Source organism: Paramormyrops kingsleyae, unplaced genomic scaffold (genome assembly GCF_048594095.1).
Source record: "Paramormyrops kingsleyae isolate MSU_618 unplaced genomic scaffold, PKINGS_0.4 ups75, whole genome shotgun sequence".
NCBI classification, from domain to species: Eukaryota; Metazoa; Chordata; class Actinopteri; order Osteoglossiformes; family Mormyridae; genus Paramormyrops; species Paramormyrops kingsleyae.
Genome location: NW_027326013.1, coordinates 36,893 through 64,372, shown reverse-complemented (window position 1 = coordinate 64,372; position 27,480 = coordinate 36,893). Strand labels below are relative to the sequence as shown.

General features: G+C 41.7%; 1 protein-coding gene and 1 long non-coding RNA gene across 13 annotated transcripts; both read right to left on the bottom strand.

Moving 5' to 3' along the window:
• Window positions 1–203: 203 nt before the first annotated feature.
• Window positions 204–8,016, bottom strand: LOC140586876 (uncharacterized). The gene is made up of 3 exons (XR_011988675.1): window positions 7,667–8,016; window positions 4,125–4,193; window positions 204–1,294 (listed from the first exon to the last, which is right to left on the bottom strand). It is a non-coding gene; the product is annotated as an uncharacterized lncRNA (long non-coding RNA).
• Window positions 8,017–8,871: 855 nt separating this feature from the next.
• Window positions 8,872–27,012, bottom strand: LOC140586872 (probable ATP-dependent RNA helicase DDX4). 12 transcript variants are annotated; one of them, XM_072708320.1, is made up of 22 exons: window positions 26,930–27,012; window positions 26,599–26,613; window positions 25,066–25,108; window positions 24,928–24,958; window positions 21,770–21,829; window positions 21,421–21,483; window positions 21,251–21,301; window positions 20,763–20,819; window positions 18,026–18,088; window positions 17,797–17,850; window positions 16,789–16,842; window positions 16,658–16,699; window positions 15,789–15,931; window positions 15,342–15,494; window positions 14,599–14,753; window positions 14,287–14,413; window positions 13,876–14,042; window positions 13,549–13,694; window positions 12,809–12,908; window positions 10,129–10,399; window positions 9,917–10,024; window positions 8,872–9,436 (listed from the first exon to the last, which is right to left on the bottom strand). In XM_072708320.1, exons 1-22 carry the CDS (start codon window positions 26,995–26,997, stop codon window positions 9,347–9,349), a joined length of 2,061 nt encoding a protein of 686 aa, XP_072564421.1. In that variant the 5' UTR covers window positions 26,998–27,012; the 3' UTR covers window positions 8,872–9,346. The 12 variants fall into 12 exon arrangements, with proteins under 12 accessions (XP_072564421.1, XP_072564422.1, XP_072564427.1 ...); XM_072708321.1 differs by having other exon boundaries at window positions 20,763–20,813; XM_072708326.1 differs by lacking the exon at window positions 18,026–18,088.
• Window positions 27,013–27,480: the final 468 nt, after the last annotated feature.

The following is a 27,480-nucleotide window of genomic DNA, read 5'->3' as shown; positions in this document are numbered from 1 at the left end:
GTGCTGCCGGTGACCACTGTTGGTCCTTTGTCTCTTTTCCTTTGAGGTGCTGTCTCAGAGTGTATTGGGGGGGGGGGGGGGGTCGAGTGTGTTTTGTTCTGTTCCGTCTTGTTCTTTGTTATAAAATCTCCAATTAAAATTTGATCACAAAAAAAAAAAAAGAAAAAGCAGAAATCCTAGTTTCGATAACTTGAGAGTGAAGATGCAATCCCTAATACTAATAATGCAATTTATGGAAATTGAAAGATATATAAATGATTTTACTTAATAGTCAGTTCCTGATGTCAGCATTTGGATTGAGCAGGCTGCTATATTTGGTGCACATGAACCTTTCCAGCGTTGTTTTTCGCTGTTGTTCTGCATATCAGGGAATCTGTGCACCAACTGTCATGTTTTTATAGGTCAAGTTCCCCTGTTGAAACGCAGGCGGCCCAATTCAAGACCAGCGCATAAGTCTCCCAAGCCTATATTTCCTGTATCCAATAAGATGGCAGAATTTTTCTCAATGTGCAATACTGACTGCCAAGTGTGATATCTGTGATGTAGTTTTGTTGTAGAGTGACATAAGGATTCAGTTTAATTAAATGTGCTGTCCCCTGTCTTTTTAATCCCAAAGGACGAACCAGTACCAGTAGTGGAGGCCGTCAGAGGAAATGCCGCACTGGGCCGCCGGCAGCCAGCTCCATGACCATGTCTGCCGCCACTGCGTCTACTCCCACCCCGGTGGCAACCAGCAGGGGTCAGCAAGGCTCAGGACGCCGTAGAAATACAGCGGGAGGCCGGTCAGGACGTGGAAAGAGGTGTAAAAAACAAAAGGGACCATTTACAAAAAATTTACAGAGTCTACTACGCTTCCATAACAGCAAATTGGTAAACCCCTTCAACTCAACCTAGGTGGGTGAGAAGATCCCGTGTGAGGATCTCACCCAGAGTGACAACGAGGTTGCAACCATCCTTCACTGAGCTCTCATCGGAGGCGGACGCACTTCTCTCCCTCTCCCTCCCCTTATCTTCCCTGCTTTGCTTCTCTCGTCTCGTCTAGTCTACTGTCTTACTGTCTATACTTGAGAGACTCTCTCAGCCCTGCTCTTCAAAACTAAGGAAGTTATGGATTTGATCAACTGGTCTCTCAACGCAATTGACACCATCTTCTCGACGAGAAGCCCAGGTTCAGGGGAACCTGACTGTTCTGCAGGAACATGCGCAGCTGGCTACACGATGGACGGATGGGAGAAGTGGAGGGTCGTGTGTCTGGCAGCTCTTTCCGTGGAGGACATCGAAGACATTTAGGGACCTGAAGGGGACAAAAATGACATATGGGGTCAGGCTCTAAGCCCATGAGATGGCATTTCCGGGGAGTGGGGTACAACCTGTGAAGAAACTTAAATTGTGTTTGCTGGTGATTGGGATTTTTAGAGCAGTAATTTGAAATCAATACGCTAGATGGCAGACTTCCGAGAATTTCAATCCGGGTTTTGAAGCCTTTCTATATACATAAATATTCCGTTCACCATGCACGTTTTAAACGTCAAGTAACCACGATTGTATTTCTTTCCTGTTTATATGGCATTGTGTATTATACCAGATTTACAATAAATTAAAAAAGACATACGTTAATAAACAGCTGTCATGAAATGCTCGTATCGTCTTGGTCTCGCCAGCACATGAAATGTCTAAAGAATTTGCTTCTATAACACGATTGCTATGAATCAACACATAAATAATGACTCGTATAAATAGATTTACACTGCTCATAATCCAAACTATCATATTGATCTACATACAGAAGTTCGTGATACTGGATTAAAAAAATTTTTTTCTATTATTATTGATTATTATTAAGTATTGATTGGTTACACTTAGCTGTCTATGCATCTATGTTATACTGACAGTGAAATACTCTCCAATGTACCACTCTCACTGCTAATATACAGGGGAAACCAATCTGCCCAGTGGCCAGGCAAAATGGTTCCCCCTGCTATAAGGAATAAGCAGTAATTCCCAGGCACTGTATTGAACACACTGATCTGTCTATAGGTCCATGTGATACTGGCAGTGAAATACTCTCCAATGTACCACTCTCACTGCTAATATACAGGGGAAACCAATCTGCCCAGTGGCCAGGCAAAATGGTTCCCCCTGCTATAAGGAATAAGCAGTAATTCCCAGGCACTATATTGAGCACACTGATCTGTCTATAGGTCCATGTGATACTGGCAGTGAAATACTCTCCAATATACCACTGTCACTGCTAATATACAGGGGAAACCAATCTGCCCAGTGGCCAGGCAAAATGGTTCCCCCTGCTATAAGGAATAAGCAGTAATTCCCAGGCACTATATTGAGCACACTGATCTGTCTATAGGTCAATGTGATACTGGCAGTGAAATACTCTCCAATGTACCACTCTCACTGCTAATATACAGGGGAAACCAATCTGCCCAGTGGCCAGGCAAAATGGTTCCCCCTGCTATAAGGAATAAGCAGTAATTCCCAGGCACTATATTGAGCAGACTGATCTGTCTATAGGTCCATGTGATACTGGCAGTGAAATACTCTCCAATATACCACTGTCACTGCTAATATACAGGGGAAACCAATCTGCCCAGTGGCCAGGCAAAAAGTATAATCTTAAATAACTTGTTAAGAACAAGTATATATAGCCATGGAAAAAATTTAGAGATCACTTCACTTTTCTTCGTGTTCATTGCTTTTACAATTTGTTGGAGTGTGTCTGTATAAAATGTAAATGTTACTATTGTTCTATACACTATTGACCACACCCAGTTCAAAATTGCAAATTTAAAAAAAGGTTTGGAAAAAATAATAAATAGCAAATGTATATAATGTATTATACTTAGGAAATGACAAACTAAACAACACATATATATATATATTAGGGCTGTCGAAATTAACGGGTTAACGCGGATTAATCCATCATCATGATTAATCTGATTAAAATTTTTTACGCAATTAACCCATCTGCAGTGCAGAATGACTCTAAATCCCTGAAATGTCTCTGTCAACCCATTTCGGCCAGTTTTAGTGCATTCCATTTGCCCTGGGAACTCGTATTCCGAGTTGTATTCTGGAGTTTTGAAGCCGGAAGTGACAACATATGCGCTCCCGTTTCTCGGAGATCCGAGAAATATCTCGGAGCAGCACAGAGGATCCCGAGTTCAGAATCCAAGATGGCTGCGCCTTTTATCAACAGAAGGGAAAGTTGTAGTTTTATACTGTTTAAGCACTACTTCTCATTTATGGCTCATTAAATCAGTCGCACAAATTATACCGTCCAACTTATCTGTGGACGTGTTGCTACGGAGTTTTATACGTAAAGCACCGCGCGTAATGTGTTAACTGATATTGCTAATAATGGCAATTAACTGGGCTAGAATTGGATTTCATGATTAGTCGGATTATTTGTCGGATTTACGGTAGTTCGGGCTAATTGTAAGTGAACGAAGATAAACTGAGGTACCTTAAATATGACAAGTTGTCCGGCTCAGAAAAAATCTTGCTTTTTGATATGGGTTCATGGTATTGCACTTCTGTGGCAGATGGAATGCATCCGACTCGTGTTCAAGATGTTCAATAAACATGTTAAGTGCATATATATTCCCTTTTTTCTTGAGTCCGTTTGCTCATGTAAAATGAATTGTGATTAATATAGATTAAAAATGAATGATATTTAATCGTGATTAATCTAAATTAATCCACAGCAACCCTGTGATTAATCTGATTAAAAATTTTAATCGTTTGACAGCACTAATATATATATATATATATCTAACCTTGTGTACAAATTCCCTTCCCTGATCTGTCAGAATCCTTTTCGGTGCACCAAATCTGTAGCAAAAGTTCACTATGCACATAGTGACATCTTCAGCATTTTTCGATGGCAGTGGAAATGTTTCCACCCACTTCGTGAAATAATCTATCAGCACACATATGTACTGGTTTCCCCTGTCCGTCATGGCCAATTTGCCCACAAGATCCATGCCAATTAACTCCCATGGTTCAGTTACCTGTCAGACAAAATGTCATATATCAAAAAATATATCAGTTGTTCAATTTAAAAGTCATACAACATACTAATCAAATATCAAATAATGAAGACTTACAATGATGGGTGGGTGCTCTTCTATGGATTTGACAGTCTTCTTTGATTGACATTCTGAGCATTGTTTAATCTGTAGTTAGAAAAAGAACATCTATTATGTTATTAAGAGAAAACATATTAGAAATAAAAATAGTGAATTATTCCTGAATTAATTCAGTAAAGTGCCATAGGTTGTTATACATTGCACGCAAAGTATTGAATGAAGCTCTAAGTTCAGGATTAATAACATACTTTTGTTGCTACTCTATGTAAAAGACTAAAAATAATATTAACAGTAATACAATGAATAACCCAAACTGATATTATTAATAACATCAAAACACAGATTAATTTAAGCACCTTGCAAGACATTTTTCCTTATGTCAGAAGGTCACGATGAAGTGTTTAAACTATGGTTTTGTAAGCTGTAGCATTACTGTACATGATTCATAAATGCTATTATTGATTCATTTTAGCCTGTGTGTAGTACTTAGTAATTGCTTTTTATTGGTGGGTGGTAATGAACAATATTTAGTCCAACTTTTACACTTGTCTGTGATGATTAAAAACTGTGCAGTTAATTTTTGTCAGTGGGACAAGATAAAACACAAAAACACAAGCCTAATGCTGTGCACCTTTTCGATATCTTGGGCCTATTTGCAGCATGTATTAGTGCGTCGGTGAATCACGTTCTAAGAAGCGCAGTTAAAGCGCAGTGAAAAAAACGTGCATTACAATGTTACCATTCTATCAAAAATGTAAATAAACATTTATGTCACTTGGTTAAATACATTATCAAAATTAAATTGCACATATCTGGCAATGGTGTATGCAGGGTTCCTGATTTTAGAATAATGTAAAATATATATGTAAATAGTACACTGTAACTGGCGCATTAGGATCAATGTTTATGTGTTACAGTTGTATATAAATTAGTGCCGATATAACTGTTAGTATCACATGGACCTATAGACAGATCAGTGTGCTCAATATAGTGCCTGGGAATTACTGCTTATTCCTTATAGCAGGGGGAACCATTTTGCCTGGCCACTGGGCAGATTGGTTTCCCCTGTATATTAGCAGTGACAGTGGTATATTGGAGAGTATTTCACTGCCAGTATCACATGGACCTATAGACAGATCAGTGTGCTCAATATAGTGCCTGGGAATTACTGCTTATTCCTTATAGCAGGGGGAACCATTTTGCCTGGCCACTGGGCAGATTGGTTTCCCCTGTATATTAGCAGTGACAGTGGTATATTGGAGAGTATTTCACTGCCAGTATCACATGGACCTATAGACAGATCAGTCTGCTCAATATAGTGCCTGGGAATTACTGCTTATTCCTTATAGCAGGGGGAACCATTTTGCCTGGCCACTGGGCAGATTGGTTTCCCCTGTATATTAGCAGTGAGAGTGGTACATTGGAGAGTATTTCACTGCCAGTATCACATGGACCTATAGACAGATCAGTGTGCTCAATATAGTGCCTGGGAATTACTGCTTATTCCTTATAGCAGGGGGAACCATTTTGCCTGGCCACTGGGCAGATTGGTTTCCCCTGTATATTAGCAGTGAGAGTGGTACATTGGAGAGTATTTCACTGCCAGTATCACATGGACCTATAGACAGATCAGTGTGTTCAATACAGTGCCTGGGAATTACTGCTTATTCCTTATAGCAGGGGGAACCATTTTGCCTGGCCACTGGGCAGATTGGTTTCCCCTGTATATTAGCAGTGAGAGTGGTACATTGGAGAGTATTTCACTGTCAGTATAACATAGATGCATAGACAGCTAAGTGTAACCAATCAATACTTAATAATAATCAATAATAATAGAAAAAAAAATTTTTAATCCAGTATCACGAACTTCTGTATGTAGATCAATATGATAGTTTGGATTATGAGCAGTGTAAATCTATTTATACGAGTCATTATTTATGTGTTGATTCATAGCAATCGTGTTATAGAAGCAAATTCTTTAGACATTTCATGTGCTGGCGAGACCAAGACGATACGAGCATTTCATGACAGCTGTTTATTAACGTATGTCTTTTTTAATTTATTGTAAATCTGGTATAATACACAATGCCATATAAACAGGAAAGAAATACAATCGTGGTTACTTGACGTTTAAAACGTGCATGGTGAACGGAATATTTATGTATATAGAAAGGCTTCAAAACCCGGATTGAAATTCTCGGAAGTCTGCCATCTAGCGTATTGATTTCAAATTTGATCGTGAACGCGCATTTCAAGGGGAAACATAGGGAAACTGAATTGAGCATTTAAGGAAGTTTCGAAAGCCAGTGTTTTTTTTTCTTCAAGATATATTCGAGGAAGTTACTCAGCTCACCATCAACACCACTGGAACAATCCTCCTTCTGAGAAGCCGCGCCTTTGCATGACCCTTTTAGTATTTGCGTTCATCATATATAAACCTCGTTTTTAATTCATTGGAAAGTGGCGGAGCAAATGCCATTAAAAATATAAATGCCAGGCTTTTCAATATTTACAATGAAACAATTTACAGGATGCTAACTTGCATATATATGACATTCAACTGAAAGTCATATAAACATCCCGCGATGTTATCGCCTACTTTGGTATATTATATAGAGAAGATAGGACGTTATAGCTGGGGGGAATGTAATTTGATTCATCTTTGTTTAGTGCATTGTTGTTTAGTTGTTTCGGCAACTCCCTTTTGAAAAAAGCATTCCATGCATAGAGCGTCAGTTTAGCTTAAAAACGATAGTGCACAGCAATAAGCACTTTCTGCCAGCTGGAGATTTCGGAGAATGACGCGTGTGCCCTTAGGAATACCCGCCGGAGAGTTACCAGCGAAATACGTGCAAACAGATTTTATACCTGTGAGGGCATGTTATGTTGCCGTTGAAGGCATTCATTAAATAAAAAGCCTTCAGGCATAAATGTGTAAACAGTGCCAGACACGAAACTAGAAGAGACAGAACTAAACTACATATTTTGCTAATTTTTAAATAACCAGTAACACTACTAAGACCAAATTAACAAAACTCTCAGCAGCACGTTTCCTCCTATTTTAGTGAGGAAGCATCCACATCCTCCACGACTTATCAGCCCCAGGTTATAAGTTGTAAAGTCTGTCAAGCTCTTGGGGAAAACAATCAGCTGAGACTTGGGATGGGAGACTCACAACACCGCCACCATCAAAGTAACTCATCAGAGAATATTTTTCCTCGGGCTGCCGCGAAAAACGGCTGGCGTGAGATTTTCCATTCGAGACAAATCCGCGCATACATAGGCCTTTACGTACGTGTAACAGTTTTATTACTTTGTACATAATCTGTAGGGTTTTCATACTACCCCAACGCTTTTGATCCATATTTGTTATCCAATTTTAGGTTTTATAATAGAAAACAGATTTGCCGTACGATTTTTAATTATTTTTTTTTTGCGTGAGCGTGAGAATAGCGCCAGATGCGCTACCTACAGAGCCACTATTATAAGCGTCCTCATCTCATTTATCACTGTATGGTACCATCACCCGATGCTGCAATAAAACACAGGCTGAAACGTACCGTGTGATCAGCTAGGAGGCTGGCAGGCTAGGAGCATGTGCCTGCGGGGGTCCAGCACGACGCGAGAGCCGGGAAGCCAGCCAAAAACGTTGAGTCGGACTCACACCATCTCGCCCACTTCCTCTTCAGTCGGCACCACACTGTTCACAGGTTCCGCTCATTCAGCTCCAGGACCACCAGACACCTTAACTATTTTCTGAAAGCCGTAAACATCCTTAATAATCTTATACACAAGTCAGTGTTATACTTATACCGTTAACTCAATTTTCCGTTTTTCATTTTATTGCTGCTGCTGTCCAGTTGTACCAAATTTTATTGTGTTGCATCACCAGGTGAAATTCTTGTGTGCTTGTACATTTGGCAAATAAACTGATTCTGAACCAGACACGCACGCGCACACACAAACACACCTACAGTAGCAGACAATTATTTATCGTACTGTATCGCTTGCTGTGAACAATGAATGGGTTGGCCCTGTAGCACCGGGGGACAACCATGCTGCCACAGTAAGTTTAACATGCGGTAGACAAACATTTAAATCTAACCTCTATTTATTCTAAGCAAACTCATTATTTTAAAATGTTTAATAAAACTAGTGAGGGCTTTGCAACTCCGCACAGAACAGAGGTGATATCTTCTTGTAGCTCAGGTCTCCACTGGGTGTGTCCTGTCACATTCCAAAGACGTGGGTAATTGGTATCTTTCAATTGCCTTGTGTAGGATTGGGCACTTGCACATGGTGCACCCTGTGGGTGACTGATAATCATCCAGGATACAACGCTGCCTCATTCCCTATAGCAGGGGTCTCCATCTCCAGTCCTGGAGAGCTACTATCCAGAAGTTTTCTATCCTACTTGCTTCTGATGAGTTGACACCTGTTCCTGGTATTTATCCAAAAACAGGTGTGGCTCATCAGAAGTCAGGTTGGATAGAAAACCTACTGGATAGTAGCCCTCCAGGACCGGAGTTGGAGACCTCTGCCCTATACTATCTGCGCTATAGAATAAGCAACTTAAGACAAATATGAGTCTGTCACTGAACCTTAAACAATCTCAGACATATAAAAAGGGTGGACTCCTTCCAGAAATAAGTACGATACCATCACCTTAAACTGACTCGCACAGTATCCGGCTACCCCCATTCTCCATGGCCCTAAGCAATCCTAAAGCAAACCGTACAAGAAAAATCACAAGCTGCAATACAAGAAAATTCAAAAACTTAATTTTATTGCTGTCAGGACACTCTTACCCTAGGAAATGAGGCACATGCATGAAATTGCCACAGCAAAGTAAACATTCTGCCAAAACTACAAAAGAAAAAAAAAAATCTAGGTAATATAAAGGCAGCTATGATCTCAAGTCTATGCAGTAATTTAAACAGCATGCAGACTTTAGGATATCTTGAAATCACAGCAATGATAAACATTACTAATAAACTGTGCTGGTAGTAGGGTCTTGAACAAAAGCACATCTACTTGATCAACACTTGTAACGTCAGTTTGAAACCAAACTTTGGCAAATGGCCAGAGATACCCAAGTGCACTGAGTCAAGGTCAATATTGTCCAGCAACTGTGCACATAAGTTACATTTCTGAAAAATATGCTGTCCTGCATATTTTAAAGACAGGAATGAAAATAAGGGCACAACTGCAAAAGCTCAGTCCCACAAAGCGAAGGGGACTCAATCCCATACTTCGTCGTCGTCATTGGCAGTGGCTGCTGGGCTCTGGGTGATGGGCTGCAGCTTCTCCTCCTTCTGAAACGAACCTCCCTAAAAGACAACAGCCAGTCAGGGCAGGGACTACAGTAGGATTAAGCAGAAAATACTTCACCAGCAGACCATTATAGCCTCTTCCCCACTTGTGTCTCAAACTCACAACATTTACCGGAATCTGAACAAGCATGGAAAGTGCTTAGCATACTTTTCCAGTTCTTATACAGTAACATTATGACACTTGCACGTAGTGTGCATAGTTAAGGATTTTTATTTGGCAGCGAGGACCTTTTCTGAAAAAGGGACCCCAGAAACGACAGGGTAGCCAAAAACAACAGATGTAAATAAAAAAATGTTTCCAAAAAGACAATTGTTTTTACAGCAAACAAACCAGTGTACGATTCCAAAAATAAACTCCAGCATAAACACTCCCCCCACAAATTACAATGACTCCCAAACTGAAGTCTAATGTTCAGAAAAGTGTCTGTGAGGGATCAGCTGCCACCATTCAAGTACAAAGAGAAAAAGGTAACATACTTTGCGTGTATCGACAGAAGCGAAGGCCTTCCCACGTGGATTAAAGCCAGTTGTCCCATGTGCGCTGAATGCTATGTCTTCCAGCCAAGACGGTACTTCCTGCTGGGCCTTAAACAGAAACATGCTCCATCCAATCGTGTTGCAGCGGAACGTAAAACTGCCTGGGCCCAAAATTTAGAATGCATCTCTGGATAGGACAAGGTCCCACTTACCCTGGAGAGGACCTTCACCAGGGAGCGAGCCAGTGGGGTGTCGCACTCGGGGTCGAAGAATGACACCGCTCTGCCCGTGTTCCCACAGCGGCCCGTCCGGCCAATGCGGTGCACGTACTCGTCGATGTTAGTCGGGAGGTCAAAGTTGACCACGTGCTGGACGTGCTCAATGTCCAGACCCCGTGTGGCGACGGAAGTGGCCACCAGGACAGGACATTTCCCGGAGCGGAAGTCACCCAGGGCTTGTTCCCGCTCTCTCCGCTCCCGGTCACTGCGACAAAGACATGACCAGCAGAGTAAGCACATACTAAGCTCTTTGGCCGCCGTCACATTAGGGGGTTTTGTGACCTGCTGATTTTTTAATCAGTCACCAACTCTGGCAATTTAGTAAACTGCTGATTGCGTAATTATGACACGACACAAAAAGTTTTCTGCCTCTGCTCTGTCTGGTTAGTGCTACTGAGGCTGAGTACTTGGCAGCAGGTGTTTCATTTTTAGGTAGTAAGCATGGTAGTAAGCATGCATGGTCAAAGCAGAATCTGGGAGGGAGCCCTGTCAGCTTCAGAGAAGGGGTCCTGTACATTCGTTATATGCATTTATGATGCAGTATGTTAATTTGTTGGGATGCGTTACCACTTTAAAACAATACGAAAAAATTATGGGTATTGCCCATCTCATGGTGAAGAAGTACTTCAGTAATAAAATGCATCAATGACATCACTACAAGTAATATTCTTGCTTTTTCATTAGTAATATCCCTGTGAAAATGCATAAAAATATATTCACCACTTGCTTCTTACACACGACTGACCTCCACCAGTCTAGTCAGGAAGTGATGTTTTGGCAGAAGAAAGATCAGCAAAATAAGTCAACACACAAAAACACAAGACAGAAAATGTGTCATGTAGGAATATCTCATCCACTAAAATGTCTGGTCAGAGCTACTAATGAAAATTCAATTCAAAGCTGAGGATTTAACTTTTTGGTTTTAGACTAATACTTTGAATCTTTCAATAAAATTTTGGGACATGATGAAAGGAACCGGAGCCGGGTTCGTCTATATTTGAGCCCTGCTTTTGTGGTACTTCAGGGCAGCATAATTTGCAGGTAACACTAAAACGGATATCTTTTGTAAAAGTATTTCCGTACTGCTTAGTCTGTTTATCATCTTCAAACACGGCTGCTTCCTCTGGATGCCCTGTTGCATTGTAAATGGCACACAGACACACCCAGGCATCAGATACGTTTTTAAAAATGCCACTAATTTAAAATATAAATTCTTCAAAGCCAAACAAAAGATAGGCAAAGAAATCTAATAGTCAAAGATGGCTTACAGACTTACTATTGAAAATCTGGTACACATTCTGAAACCAAATTGCCAGCGACTAGTCCAGTATGACCAAAAGCTTCAACTGGTAAAGTTATTAGTTGACTAGTCGATTGGGAAGCAAAATTCAAGAAATACGCCCAGTTGGAACCATGAGAAAACCCTGGTGTTTGACAAATCTGCCTACTGCCAGAACCGCACACATGCCAGTCTGACGGATGACAGCAGAATGACTCGGACCATATCAGATCACTTTCTCCAATGAAGCGTTACTAATGTCAGGGACATGTTAAAACCTGTCAACCTTGCTTGCATACAGTAGCAAGGGCGTTCCAGAGTTGTCAGTTTAAACTGAGAGTCTGCAGCTGAATTCTGTAGCTCATTCACCTTTATTCGTGGCAGGTAGAGGTGGATGGTATAAACTATTTCTATACATACAGTATCTCTCTCTCACACACACACACACACACACCATGCTGAACAGTCATGCAGGCTCAGGCTTTGTCACCACCAGCCTGCACCAGCATAATCCAGAAAATGTCAGAGTCCATGCTGCTTAAATAAAGTATTGGCTGACAGTGCTGGGCACATTTAAGAGGACTTGGTTTAAAATAAATTTACAAAAAATGGAACTTCCATCATATGGAATTTGTGATTTAAAAACAGACAAGCAGAAAAAGATAATCTGCAAATTATGTCGGGCAACAGTGGTTGCCACTTGTTCTATAACCTCAGAACAAAACATCCTGCTGTACTTGGTCAATTATTTGCAGTTTGCAGCTTGAATTTATCGATTTCATCGTTTTTCAGAGATGGAACTTACTTGAGAACAGGTTTTGTATCATTTCTATTATTGCAGTTTGCGTTTGCACAATAAATGTTCTTAAAATACCAGTGTACTATGAAATATGTCCGGGTAATACAGTTAAGAGTACAGTAACTGCTATGCAGTTCACACACCAGTGCATTGCCCCTTCAGAAGCACATTGTTCAAATTAAGAAAAACAAATATACAGCAATATATACACTGTTACCAACAGTGCTGCAAATTATAAAGTGATATAAATTTTAGGTTAAACTGCCCAGCCCTAATGGCAGGCATCCAGTTTTGTTCTCAGAACCCCCCCTGACACCCTCCCCATGATTTCCCAGGGGAGAGCCCACTGCTCACAGATCTTTCTGCAGTTTCTACTGGATTTAAAACGCCAATTTTAAACATTCACTGTCTGATACATCTAGAGGAGTCCTGTACAGCACGGTGCTCATAAAACTTTCGTGTGGGGCGCTGTGTTAATGCCCGTAGGACAGGGGACCATGCCAGTGCCAGCCAGAAGCCTGGCACGATACACTTACCCATGAATGCTTGTAGCTGATATGTTCTCCTGACACAGAAATACTGCGATAAAATCCGCTTTTCTCTTCGTCTCTACAAACACCATTGTGCGCTCTGTGCCTAATTTAAAAAAAAAAAACACATTTCTGCCACAACAGAAACCCAAGGCAACCCCACAGCAGTAAGGAATACACCCTCTCTCTTCACAACTAGACCTAACAAAGCAAATAATGGATTTTACCATTTTAGCACCAGAGATATGGCTGCTTGAAGTTATGACTTCAGTCCACGGCTGCGAGACATTTTCAAAGTACTGACAGAATTTTCATCTTATATCCTTATTTTGGGTGTTAAAATTAGGACTGCCAAAGTCTTCTAATGAACACAGTGGAGTGAAAAGCTTGTCATGGCTGCTTTATCTGATCCATGGAACACTGATATAGGTGTAATTTTCTTTTCATTTTTAGACTGATGTATGGAAAAAATACATTTCTATACTGAATAGTAGTACATTTGCCAACAGGGAAGGAAACATAATACTTGCACTTCACTTTGACCATAATGTTTCAATAGAAGTGTTTGCGAAACCTGAAATGCTTCCAACTTCGAACTGAACATTTCACTCACTACTGCCCAACACTACCAGCTGCTGTTTTATCAGAGGAGCAAAAGAATTTCTGAGAGCTTGGTCTTTTTAATCCGCGGGGCGTTATTTTTCAGACACACGTAAGGACAGAAGCCTATGGAGAGGAATGAGTACCGGTTGTGTTCAGCAGCTCCAGAAGCTGACCCCTCTTTGAGAATTGGGAGACCTGAATTAGGTTCTGCTCCACATCACTGCAGGCACCACCGACTTGCCCAACAGCCAGGAAGAGGTAGTCAACCTTAAAGAAGTCGGCAGCAAGCCTACAGGAGAAGAAACAGTCTCGAGGGCATTCCCTTCCCCTGCCAGGAGTAACCCCCCCCCCACCCCCGATGCAGGAACTCAAGCACTGCTGAACACGATATTGTACACGCAAGTCTGGGATATCATGTTAAGTTGTATGTTAATTCCCTTCCCCCTCCCCCCCAACGGCCACAATTGTACTTCTGGATGTCATCAGGAAAGGTGGCGCTGAACATGAGGGTCTGCCACTGCTCTTTGGGGGGCATGCCAGGGGAGGACACCAGCCGGCGCATGTCTGGCTCGAATCCCATGTCCAGCATGCGATCGGCCTCATCCAGCACCAAGTAGCGAATCTTGCTCAGTCCCACCTGAGAAGGTCACATCCCCAGAAGCTCAAATCACTATTACTCACAAAGGCAAAATGCATAAAGCCGATCATATTTCCAACAAGCTTGTCTTTAAAACTGGATCTCTGTTTATATGGATCCTTCCGGAGCTGACAACTGCATAAAACTGCATCAAAAACCTATGCTGTATTATTCAGGAACAAAAAGAGGGATTGGATCTACCAAGCTGCTATCCAATTATTTGGTTCATCTATCAGTTTAGTACCTTTCCTTTGCCAATAATGTCCAGCAAGCAGCCAGGAGTGCCACACAGCACATTGCAGCCACGGAACACCTTGCATATGGTGTAGCCTGTGCTGATGCCCCCATAGACGACAGGCCACACGTATGTCCTGTGATGAAATCAGCGCAAAACACAGCAACTTCTGCTTAAGAAACAGGCTTGCTTCAGACGTCCTCTCAGGACAGTCGGCACCAAAAAAATGCATAACAGACTGAAATCAGGCTCAACTATATCTAGGACTTTAAAATGAAAAGATGATACATGTAGCTGTGGAGGGGGCAGTTGAAGAAATACCCATAGGCAAACTTTCTAGCCTCCAAATTGATTTGGTTGATGAGCTCGCTGGTTGGGGCCCCGATGATGACCTCAGGCTCCTGGATCTTGCTGAAGCGGTTGGCTGCCACCCCGTCTGTCATCAGCTGCTGGAGTATGGGCAGCAGGAAGGCAGCCTAGTGTGGAGAAGGCGTTTAGAAGGTTCCAGATGCATCGGGACCAGATCGGGACCTGGGGGTCCACTCTTCCCTGTCCAAGCCGTTACGACAGAAATCCATGCAATACTCCGCTTGATATTCCTTACAATGTTACCATTTAATGTTGCTCATTATTTGTTACAATTTAAGTGTGTATATATATCTAATCTAAATGACTGTTCAACGACTGCAAACCTGCAATCTCCTTTCAGGATTAATAAAGGATCTATGCACCCAAGCAAAGCTCTTTAAGCTTCTGTCAAAAACAGCTCTCATGTGGGCTGGGTGTGAGCAAGATACCTTAAGCTTGCACTTCCCAAGTTACTGTATATCACTTTCACAACCAATGATTAAGAGCATCTGAAACATTTCTGAATATATATTTATCATCATCAGGGTAGGGAGCATTCCCTCCCACTTTAGGGAGGCAGCCCGTCAATGTTCATCCAGAACGCCAAGTCACTGGAAAACAATGGAACAATGGAAGCCATAATGGTCCCAAGTGGGGGCAGTGACCAACCCAAGCCTGGACACACTGAATCCTTCCTCTAACTTCCTCTAACTCACCGTCTTCCCAGAACCGGTTTGCGCACATGCCATTAAGTCACGTCCCGCCTTGGCGATAGGGATGCTGTACTTCTGGACCGGCGTGGGCTTCACGTAGCCCGATTTCATGACGTTCCTGCTCGATGACTCGCAGAGCGCGGCCTCTTCAAATGACTATCACAGTGATTCAAGCACAAGTTTCAAGCGGAGCAACTGCACTCAAAACAAGCCACAAAATTTACTGGTACAGAAATGAACGTAATAAACAGAAAAAAGTCATTCCAAAGTAATTCAGTGGTCAAACTGTAAATTATGCAATTCAAGTCATATCAGTGGCCAAATGCCTGTGGTCTGGACCAGGGTGAGTAATTGGAAGACAAATGGCAATATACTATTGGAAAAAAGCCGCATTTAAAGGTAAGGTAATAACATTTTAAAATGCTGCCCAACCTCCACAAGAGCACTTACCACAATGGCCGGTGGTGGGTTGTGCCCGCTGATCTCCACCAGCATGTCATTATATGTGTCAAAGTTGATACCCGTTTCATAGTGGGCAAAAATAGAGCTCTCCTCTTCAGGAGGGAGAGGAGGTACATAAATAACCTTTGGACCTGGTAGACAAGGTGAGTCGACAAAACTGGATTAGGAGAAACAGCATATAATTTATCCCAAGAAACAGAGTTCCAGCAATCAAACCACAGTTAGTGGCCTAATGGTTAGGGAAGTGCACTTGTAATTGAAAGATTGCCGATTCGAATCCCCGAACCAGCAAGGTAACACTGCGGTACCCTGAGCAAGGTACTGCCCCCAAGCACTGCTCCCCGGGCACTGAATTAGCTGCCTCCTTCTATGTCAACAGTGACCACCGATCACCAAAATACACCGGCATACGAAATCCATCCATAATTCCAAACCACTTATGACCAGCAGGATCATGGGAAGAATGCAGCAGGCCTGGAACCTATGTCAGGCAGCACAGGGAGGGCAGGGAGTTTACAGGCCCATTCAGATGCCAGTCCTTGGCACACACACTTGCATGCACACACAAAGTTAGCTTAAACAAAGTTAGCTTAAACGCAAATATTTGCACCATGGCTCCACCCAACATGGGGAGAAAGCTTCACAGCCCAGACAGTGGGGGAGCAGGCTCCTAACACCAGAGGGATAAGCAAACAGTGCTACCCACTGAGTAACCTTATCACCGCCTATATCCCAATCCACTTCCAGAAAACACACTTTCTGAGGAATCTACATGGGGAGGGTGAGGGGATGTTAGGTAAAAAAGCAAATATTAAAAATATTTTTTTTAAAAAGACCAATGACAAACCAAACAGAACCTTTTGCATCAGAAAACACTTCCTCATCTCTTCCTCGATATCCTGGTTGGGAAGGAAAAAAAAAAAGTTGTGGTAAAGGAAGGTGGGGAGAGAGAACAGAGGGTGAGTGCGAAAGAGAGAAAGAGACTGACCTCCCCCTCCAGATCTCCCTCTACTGCCTCTTCCTCCACCCTCAAAGGAGCCCCCTGTGATGAGCAACATTTCCTGTCAGCATCCCTTCCAAGTAAAGCAGCCTGCACAAGCTCAGCGCGTGACATATGGTGAAGCACGGCCCTCACAACCGTGAGCAGAGTTCCCAGGAATTTGGATTGTGCAAATTTTGAAATGAAACCAATTTTGCAGTTCGCTTAAGTATAGGTACATTACAATGCTTTCATTTTCACGTATCCCATCTTGCCACCTTTGTTTGAATCACAAGCTTCTCTGTTTTCCTCACAGTGTTGGCCATTTATCCAGTACCTGGGGCATTTCTCGGGCAGTTAAGGGCCAAACAGAGATGTGACTGAAACTGGCGACGTTCCAATTACAGGGCCCGACTTAAAACTGCGTAAACATTTGAAACGAAGAACAGTGCTGGTCAATGGTTGATGCATATATTCATAGCTTTTGAAACTGTACTTCCTGTACAAAATTATACAATAACCCTAGGGTTTAATTTTACAATTTTATATTTAGACAATCACAAATAATATGACAGCAAACGTTAAAAAATAGTCTAAATTTGATTAAAACTGAAGGACACACAGCAGTACCCTGGTTATGAACGAGATTCGTTCTCTATGCATCTTTAAGCTGAATTTGTAGGCAAGTCGGAATATTTTCACAAGTGACAGAGAAATGTGTGATTTCGTTATTACAAACCAATGCATTTCACAGTTCTACCAAATGACAAGGTTTTGAGCACGTACAGCTCAAAGTCAGGCATGCAGCCGTATAGACAAGTAAGCTTAAGTGCCCATTTCTGCATTGCATGACATCCTATTTGAGGCTTCAGGTGGGAAGCCTCTGGCCAGTCAGATATCGGTAATTATTTAACTGCCTGGGAGAGCTGAAAACAAGGCCTGGATTTGGAACCAAGTGCCAGATTTGAAGAGCCCTGCTGTATATCACATGGACTTCACGTGCAACCTCAAAATTACCTGAGGGGGCACTGCTGAACCCTCCTCTGCTGCCACCACGTGACCCCCCACCTCCTGCAGAGCACAACAACAAAACGCACAGATGACTAAGGCTTCCATCAATTTACTACACTGCAGGCTCACTTTACAAGCTGAAAGCTATGCATTAGGACTTAATTGATGCCATTAAAAACCATCACTGCCTACGAAAGGAGGAAGACGAAAGTGAAACTGGGGCTGGAGAACTTGCCTCGACCTCTGGCTCTTCCCCCATATCCACCTGGAGCACCACCCCAGGAGCTGTCCTCATTACCTGAGAAGCGACACTGAGGTTCACATCAGAAGCCAAAAGGAGCAAAATAACATGAAAGAGGCACGCTTGTCATTTCGCCACAACAAACATCTGGCCCTGGATCCTAGTAGCATTCCTGCCACGCACCAATAAACATTTGAGAGGCTGCTTACAGGAAACCACGTGACCTGCACCAGACAGGTTACGCTGGCTGACTCATTATAAGAACATAAGAACATAAGAAATTTACAAACGAGAGGAGGCCATTCGGCCCATCAAGCTCGTTTGGGGAGAACTTAGCTAATAGCTCAGAGTTGTTAAAATCTTATCTAGCTCTGATTTAAAGGAACCCATGGTTTTAGCTTCCACTACACTAGCAGGAAGACTATTCCATACTCTAACTACACGCTGTGTAAAGAAGTGCTTCCTCAAATTTGTTTTAAAATGTTCTCCCATTAATTTCCACTTATGGCCACGAGTTCTAGTATTTAGACTAATATTGAAATAGTCATTTGGCTGAACAGCATCCAGACCCGTTAGAATCTTATAGACCTGAATCATATCCCCCCTTAGTCTCCTTTGCTCAAGGCTGAACAGATGCTTCCTATCAGTTAGCCAGTTTTTGATCCAAGCTGCCACAGTTCCTAAAATCCCTGTAGCTTTAAGCTTTAGCAAGAGCCGTTTGTGGGGGACAACATCAAAGGCCTTCTGGAAATCTAAGTAAATCACATCATAGGCCTTTTTGTGATCAATTTCACTTGTAGCTTCCTCAAAGAACTCAAGTAGATTCGTTAAGCAGGATCTACCTCTCCTAAATCCATGTTGGCTATCCTTTATAATGTTATTTGCATCTAGGTAATCTACCATTTTCACTTGAATTATAGCTTCCATTATTTTTCCAGTAATGCTAGTTAAACTGATTGGCCTATAGTTTGCTGGATTACTTCTATCCCCTTTTTTGAATATGGGTGTTATATTAGCATGCTTCCAATCTGACGGTACCACACCCGCAGATAACGATTTCTGGAATATTAAAGTTAAAGGTTGGCTAATAATATCCCTCATCTCTTTTAAGACTATAGGTAAGATGCCATCAGGCCCCTGCGATTTATTTATTTTGAGTTTAGCTAGGCTTAGTATCACATAAACCTCAGTTATACATATATTGGTCATAGACGATGCTGTATTCGTATTAATTGGTGGTAAGTTACTTGTGTTCTCTATTGTGAACACCCTTGAAAAATAATCATTAAACTCATTTACCATATCAATTTCGTTATCAATTATAAGTCCCTTACTATCCTGCAAATTAGTAATTTCAGCTTTTAGTGCTCTCTTGGAGTTAAAATATTGGAAGAAACCTTTACTGTCATGCTTAGCCTCCAATGCAATTTTTCTTTCTACATCCCTCTTTGATAGCCTAATGTCATTTTTTAACTCTGCCTGTAGACTTAGATACTCCTGCTTGATTTTGAAATCATTAGTTATTTTCCAATTGTGGAACAGAGCCCTTTTCCTCCTGACTTTATTCTTAATTTCCTTAGTAAACCACCTTGGTTGTCGTTTCCTAGATTTAGTTTTGCTGGAAACAGGTATGAAGTCCTCTTGCACTTGCAACAATGTGCTTTTAAAAAATTCCCATGCCTCTTCAACTGTTTTGCTATTTAACTCTGTCCAGTTTACGGTTTCTAATTTCCGTCTCATACCATTAAAGTTAGCCTTCCTAACATTGTATACTTTTAATTTAAGACTTTGCTCTTCGGACACTAAAATTAACCTCGAATTTAACCATGTTATGATCACTACCGTACAATGGGTCTAAAACCTCTAATTTTCCAATCCTATCCTGGTTATTACAGAAAACTAGATCAAGAAGGGCTTCTCCCCTGGTAGGAGTATTAACAAACTGAGTAAAAAAACAATTCTGTACTAATTCCACCATCTCAAGTTCATTTACTGTACAGAAGAGCCAGAGACTGTGTCCCACTGTATCCCAGGTAAATTAAAATCACCCATAACCACCACATCATTTTTATTACTCATAATCCTGATATCATCATATAATATTCTGCTTTCCTCTACAGCTACATTAGGTGCCCTATAACAAACCCCGACAATTAGGCCATTTGAATCTTTAGCATCAAGTTTTATCCATACAGCTTCTGAATTTTTATTTTTATCAGTGAGATCCCTTGCCTGCAAGTTTTCTTTTACGTATACTGCAACACCACCTCCCTTCTTGCCTATCCGGTCCATACCATTATTCCATATCTACATCACCATCTTTTTAACAGGAACCCAATTACAGGAATAGCACCATTATTAGGTTCCAGCACTTCAACTCCCTTTAAGACGGCAAAGCCAGGTCACAGTAAACTGGATGTCTGGGAAATTGGGGTGTGTGTTTAAGTGCTTTCTGCTGGTGTAAATTCCTACCTTTATGTTTTGGCACCTGGTTTGAAATCATTTCATATGCCACTAGTCAACTAACAGACTTTCAGTTTGCAAAAGTAGAAATCCCACAAATCTTTCCATAAAAATACATCTACGAACTATTATAGCTACTTAAAAAGTAACCCTTAATGTTAGCACATGACTGTAAATTTAATCATTTAAAAAACACTGGATGCAGAGTGTATAATACAACATGCGTGAATCTGCTGCAATAAGCGAATAAAACTATTACTGCACTTACCATTATTTTCACCATCTCCATCACAACTGTCCTCATTGTACACTTGAGGTCCTTTTCCTCCAAAAGATTTAGCATTATCCAAATATTCCAGAAATTTAGGTTACCCATTACATTCATAGGTTAGCTCAGAGATAGACAGGAAAGCAAGATGAACATATGATCATAAACTCTAGGCTTTGTACACTGGCAGTTTTAAATCAATAATCAGTATAGAGAGAGAACAGAAAGAGCCAGTAAAAATCCCAAAATGTATTAGTCCAATCAAGAAATAAAGCTTATTTCCACAATGGGAAAACATCATGTATACATAAGTTTAACACTTCAATTGCTTACATAACGAAGATTTTTTTTTTATTATTATTATTTGGCTATGGGTACATCAGAAACAAATCCCTTTAATCAACTGAAAATCTTCCCCAAAACTCTCAAATGTTAACTTTCACTAATGTTTCTTAGCAGTTATATTTAAAAAAATTAAGAGAGAGAACCTGAGGCACTGGAGCCCCTGTACCCTCCACCTCCTCCCCTCGAGCCCCTACCTGTAAAAAAACAAAAGGGGGGGGGGAGGCTTTCAGCAAGTGATTCTGTACTTCTGAAATCCAGGGGCAACATGCTGTAAATAAAATATAATCCCCCGTTCATCCTAAAAGACCCTCACCACTGCCCCTTCCACTCCCGCCAAAGCTGCCTCCAGAACTGTTCCAAGAACTGCTTTCACTGCCTGAACACACAACAGCAACATGTAAGAAAAAGAACAAACAACAACCTTGAGTGGAAGGTCCTACATTAAATAACTACACATTATAGAAAAACAGCAATGCCCAAGTAAGCACTTTGCCTTTGGAACGCAAGTTTGTACATGATTCTTTTCAAAAGTCAAAATCCATGTTATCCACACGGGTTGTAGAGTTTGCATTCATCCACCAATAGCTGTACATCATCTCTTTGAAAACAAAGTATTCCACTGATACTGCAGACATGGATACACAAAAAGCACAATGACCCACCGTTAAGGCTCCCATGACTTTTACTCTGGTAATCACCACTGTTCCATGAGCTTATGGGAGCTGCAAGGGAATACGAAAGGGAAAAGCATAAGGATCAGCTTTTAGGCAAACTCAGCTCACCTGCATCGCATTAAGTACTGAACTCTTGGCACTTCCAACCCAGTAACCTTAATAGGACAAGGTCTCAAATAAAGAGTCATAAGGGACATACGCTTGGATCCCAAATAAGATGAGCACCCAAGGTGGTACCATTCAATTAAAGTGCAGATCTTCATTGAAAAGTCTTCACACTCACATAGAGCAGGAGCCCTACAGATCACACAACGTCAGCTGTGTGTATTTCCTTTAAGCACCAAGCAGGTCCATGGTGCCCAACCCTTCATTTCACACCAAATGCTGCAAGGCCCCTTAACCCTCTGGAGTCAGCGATCCCGCCGGCGGGATCGGACAGAAATTTCGCCAAACCGTTTAAATAACACTGCGAGTTTTTGTCATATACACATTTAAAAAACACCCTCAGAAACCTTGGATGGTCTACTTTTCAAATATATATAGGCAGAAACTAAATATATTCGTACAGCTTCGTGATACAAATAGAAAGAACAAGAGTGACTGACTTAAGCGTCTGCGTCTCGAAGCAGCTCTGATCGGCCACTCACTTGCAAATCGCGCTATTCGCATGATAACATGATAAATCGACAGTTAGTATTGGGTAAACAAATACGTGAATACGCCCATTGTGATTGAAATAAACAAGAGCACATGTCTGGGTAGTGTTTACACTGATCGGCTACAATATAGCACACGGATACGTCGCTGCCGCTGAAGCTTTGTGCCAGTGTTGCCACTTTCAGCAGCGAATCTCACACCTGTGTTCATGGCTCAGTGGGCTAAGCTTGTATGCCTGTAATTATACGGTCACCAGTTCAAATCCAGCCTATTGAGAAAGTGAATAGCGATCTTCAGCTAAGAGCAGTACTATACACCCCCGATGCAGGTAAAACAAAGAAAGGTGACATGGTTTATTTTTTGCCGATTTAACCTAATTTTAAAAACTTTAATACTTCTGACAATGAGACTTTTGAAAAGAAGACAGATTAGGGATTTAGTCAGTGTTTTTTTCATGATTCTACATAATGATTTCAGCGAGATATAAACTGAAATACACAAGAAAGATATGCGGTTGACAATGCCCTCGTCCCCAAAGCGTTAATAATAGTGAATTATTTTATTTCTGTTAACTCTGCATAGGCACTGCATCTTATTTATATGGTCACAATTTTTCATTTTTCATTCCATCTATCAATAAACTGGGAAAAGGATCTTATTGTTGCTACTTTTCTTGCGTTTCAAACTACCTTTCCAAGGTTATGGGTGTGGGGTGCAGTGACATTCCAGACTGATGGGCCATTGACAGTATGCAAACTACTACAGGTGTGAGGACACCTATCTCATCAATATTCATTGTGCAGGCCACTGACTTTGAGGAAAAAGAGTGTCACTCTAAAGTTCTAACACTTTAGTAATCAAACTACATAAAATTTCAGAATGTCACTTTCACCTATGTGTAGCCAACCCCTGGGTCTATAAGCTTCAGAGCTCAAAAGTCTTGGCTAGAAATGTCTATAATGTGATTTTTTACAATTTCTGAAAACAGGTTTTTGGAAAGCATATGTTTAAAGTTGATTTTAACAAAAAACAGAATAAATATTCTAAGTGGTGTCAGATTATTTGTGCCGAGTTTGTGCTGAATAAAAGCAAATGTAACACTTTGGGATAAATGTTTTTTAGATAGGTGAAATATTTTAAAATGTCAAGGCATGTTCTCACTTACACTCTAGGTGCAACTTAGACACATCGTCAGTGTTGTATCCTGGGTTCATTGGGTGTTTCGGGTCTCACAACAGACACCCCCGCCCAGGTGACCCAGCCGGGGTTGATCAGGCCCCGGCTTGTGTCTAAGTGGCCTGTGTAGCCCACGGATCCCCCCGCTTGATCCACAGCCATCTTGACGCCTTTTCTGCTGCGTCAGAGATGTTTCTAATGGCTTTCTTGTTCTGCAACCCTTTCACTCCCAACAACTTGAGTGCCCTGATGAGAGACTGGCCGACGAAGCCTCTACACCCGACCTCAATGGGGTTGACTCGGATTCTCCATCCTGCGCTCCGACATTCGCCTGCCAGCTCCTCATACTTGGCCCTTTTCCTCTCAAAGGCCTCCTCCATCCGGTCTTCCCAGGGAACAGTCAGCTCCAGTAGGACCACTTGACTCGTTGTTTCAGAGACCAGGACTATGTCTGGCCTGAGTGTGGTCACTACGATGTTCTCTGGGAACTTGAGCTGTCTCCCTAGGTCGACCTTCAGCTGCCAGTCCTGAGCTGTTGCCAGCAGCCCCCCTGCCTGGCTCCGGTGCTGTTGTGGCTTCTCCCCAGCACTAACAAAAGCAATGGGCTGCCATGTTGGTTGTTGGTACTTACTGCTGGAGATCCCTGTACTGATGACCTCAGCGATGACCCGCAGCACTTGATCATGGCGCCAGCGGTAACGCCCGTCTCCAAGTGCCCGGGGGCAGCAGCTCAGAATGTGCTCCAGTGATCCGGCTTTCTGGCAGAGAGGGCATAACGGAGTCTCGGCTAAGCCCCAGCGGAAGAGGTTGGACGGGCTTGGGAGTACATCATACACTGACTGTATGAGGAACTTGATCCGGTGTGGCTCAGATCTCCATAGCTCTGTCCACGAAATCTTTCGGTCAGCTGCCTCTTCCCATCGAGTCCATGCACCCTGCTGTAACATCCCTACTGTCCTACTGCAGTGGGCTTCCTCCACCCCTGCTCGGATCTCCTCCTGAATCAGCTGTCGCCTTTCCTTTCCCTGGGACTTACTATAGAGAGGTCTTGGATTGCTCCCTAGGCCTGCCCGTCCGACTGCCACTGTTCCCACCAACTCACTATGTCGCAGCTGTGCCTCAGCCTGATGTCAGACTACCCCGAAAGTGGCTGAGAGGCCTCAGACTCCAGAGGGTTAAAGTTTCCAAACAAGCACCCATGACAACCTGACTGGTGAAATAGGTGGGCAGTGAAGCGCCTGATAGCAGCACTAGCTTCATTCAGACCTGACCTGAAGAGTCAAGGAATGGGAACGACTTAACTCTGCACCTACCATTATTTACAATGTTGCCTCCAGAAGTGTCCTGCAAGGAAAACAGGATCAAAGCATAAGAACTATGCATTTTCAATACAGTTGCGAACGTATTGTTTTTTACAATATATATCAACGAGCTCAGATGCCTTTGCACACCTGGTTGTCTTCTTCCCAATCCTCCATGGTTTCACCAACTGTGCTGTGGGAAACAAAGATGAGTGTTAAGAGAAATATGTAATCTAAGATATCTAGAGGTTTTTTACAACCTCAAACAAACCTATTTACAGTAAATTTTGCTTAGCGGACAAAAATTCACACACGGAGCGGTTAAACCCACATCCATCACTCTAAATTAAAAAATGTTATACTAACTGTTAATAAATGTGAAAGTACTCGATTTACACGATGCCCGAGGCGCTGGTTTAGATAAAACCTTTGCACACCAAAATATCTAACCAGCACAAAGCGCAGAAACGCTGTGGTTCCGCTAACCTCCTCAAGGTCTGTTTTATAACTGGCAGCTATCTTGCAAAATTAAGCTTCCACCCATGGCCTGAACTCAAATGAGTCCGGTAAATCAGCCAACGACCCACGGGACACAAGTTAGCCAAGCCGGCGCCTGGCCTGGTCCATCCACACCTCGGTAACAAACCAGGGCGAAAAGGAGGTATTTGAGCGGTAGGGCAACAAAAAGCAACTCAGACAGAAACTGCACTCAAATCCCTTTTTCTAAATAATTAATATTTGACATTTTACCAGTAATACTAGGGACATAAACAAGGGACAGCCTGAGGATGTCCTTTGGAGGGCCAGCTCAATTTCCTTTATTGGGTACATTCTTAGGATGACCATGTTACTGACGTGCTGCTGTGGCCAACAGGTTACCCCATACTGTGGTCTGTGTGGATCCCAATGTCTCAGTGCAGTGATGGGGACACTGTACTGTAAAGTGTTGCCGTCCTTCAGATAGACATAAAACCGAGGTCCTGACTGTCCCAGGTTATAAAAGATCCCTGGGCATCTTTCCAAACAGTAGGGTTGGTACCCTGATGTTCTGGCTAAAATTGCCCACTGTTGCCTTATCAAATGTTACCTAAGGTGGCTTATCAAATCTGGCCTCCTAATCATCCCCTTTATCTAACTGGTAAATTCTCTCCTGCTCCTTCACCACCTTAGCTACTGTGTGGTGAGCGTAATGGGGCAGAACGGCTGATGTCACATCATCCAGGTGGGTGCTACACAGTGGAGGTGGCTGAAGTGGCTCCCTATTGCATCTATAAAGCACTTTGGGTGTCTATAGTTCTATATAATGTAACTTTCATTCATTCTTTCATGAAAAGTAATGAAATCCTTCAAAAACAATTCATTATGACAGCTTGCTGGAATAGCATTTAAATAGATATAATTTTGTCTTAAGTATTTCTCTGTTTATTAATGTTCCATTAGGATGTCCAGAGGACAGCCACAGGATATCCTTCAGCTTTGACCTTCTTTGAAATTTTTTTTAAAAATTCGTTGAAATATATATTTTTATTGTAAGAACATTAGAAATTTTCTTTAAGTTTCTAATTTAACAAATGGCATTAAGAAAAATACAACATAAATATTAAGACAACACATTTTAAAGGTCTTCTTGTGAACATTTCATTCTGAGTCATCAGTATCGATGGCCGGATATTGCTTCCTTACTTCAGAACCTGTGCCCTGTAACAAAAGCATTTATGGAATGTTTGATCCCAATCCATTGATTACTTCATTACTGCTAATTAAAACTGTCAGCACAGGCGATAGATATCTCCTCCACTCTTCCTAGAAAATTCATAGCGATACCGTTAGCTCGTTCTGACAGGAATTTTAAATGTTGATTTAATCGGTTTAATACCAATGACACTAAAAAATAATGTAGGATTACGCCTAAATGTGTTTCAACCCATCGTATTTTATCACTTTATACACGTTAATATGATACTTAGAGGATTTTATTAAAGTTTTATGCACAAAGAAGAGTGTCGCGTCTTACCCGTGACAGTGCTTTGAACTGCGCGTGAGGGTGAGCGAGGGAGCGCGAGCCGCAAAAAGCGTCTCCATGGCATCAAGTACAAAAACGCAGCTGGCCTAAGTTTGAATCTGACTGCAATTCACTAGCATGTAGCATGCAATTCACTCGACAGCCATGCATATCCAGTCAGTTTTTATATATTTATAAATACTGTTCCTGCGGGCTGTCATAATAAATTGTTTCTGAAAGATTTCTTTATTTTTCATAGTGGCACAGAAGAACGGGCTTCACTCCACTGTAAAAACTGTGATTGGGGTTAATTATTATCTAATAGGAGAGTAATAGTAATTATTACTCAGTAAAAACGTGTATGTGTCGTTTTAATTAAATCTAAGCAAAATTCAACAATTTTGAGATGTTCAGTTATTTAAATTTACACACTTTCGTTTGGGATAAATTAAGCAATGGTTTGTTGAGTAGATTTAACAAAAAATGTATGAGTACCAAGAAAATTTAAGAAATCTAATAGATTTAACTGATGAAAGCATTTTCATTTTAATCATTGTACACTT

Bases quoted from the DNA above. Each gene is read 5' to 3' on its own strand.
- LOC140586872 (XM_072708320.1), bottom strand. From the start codon at position 26,997: ATGGAGACGCTTTTTGCGGCTCGCGCTCCCTCGCTCACCCTCACGCGC. The intron at 16,843-17,796 runs GTAATTTTGAGG...TGCTCATCACAG, and splicing joins GTTCAGCAGTGCCCCCTCAG to GGGGCTCCTTTGAGGGTGGA. The intron at 16,700-16,788 runs GTCAGTCTCTTT...CTTCCCAACCAG, and splicing joins AGGGAGATCTGGAGGGGGAG to GATATCGAGGAAGAGATGAG.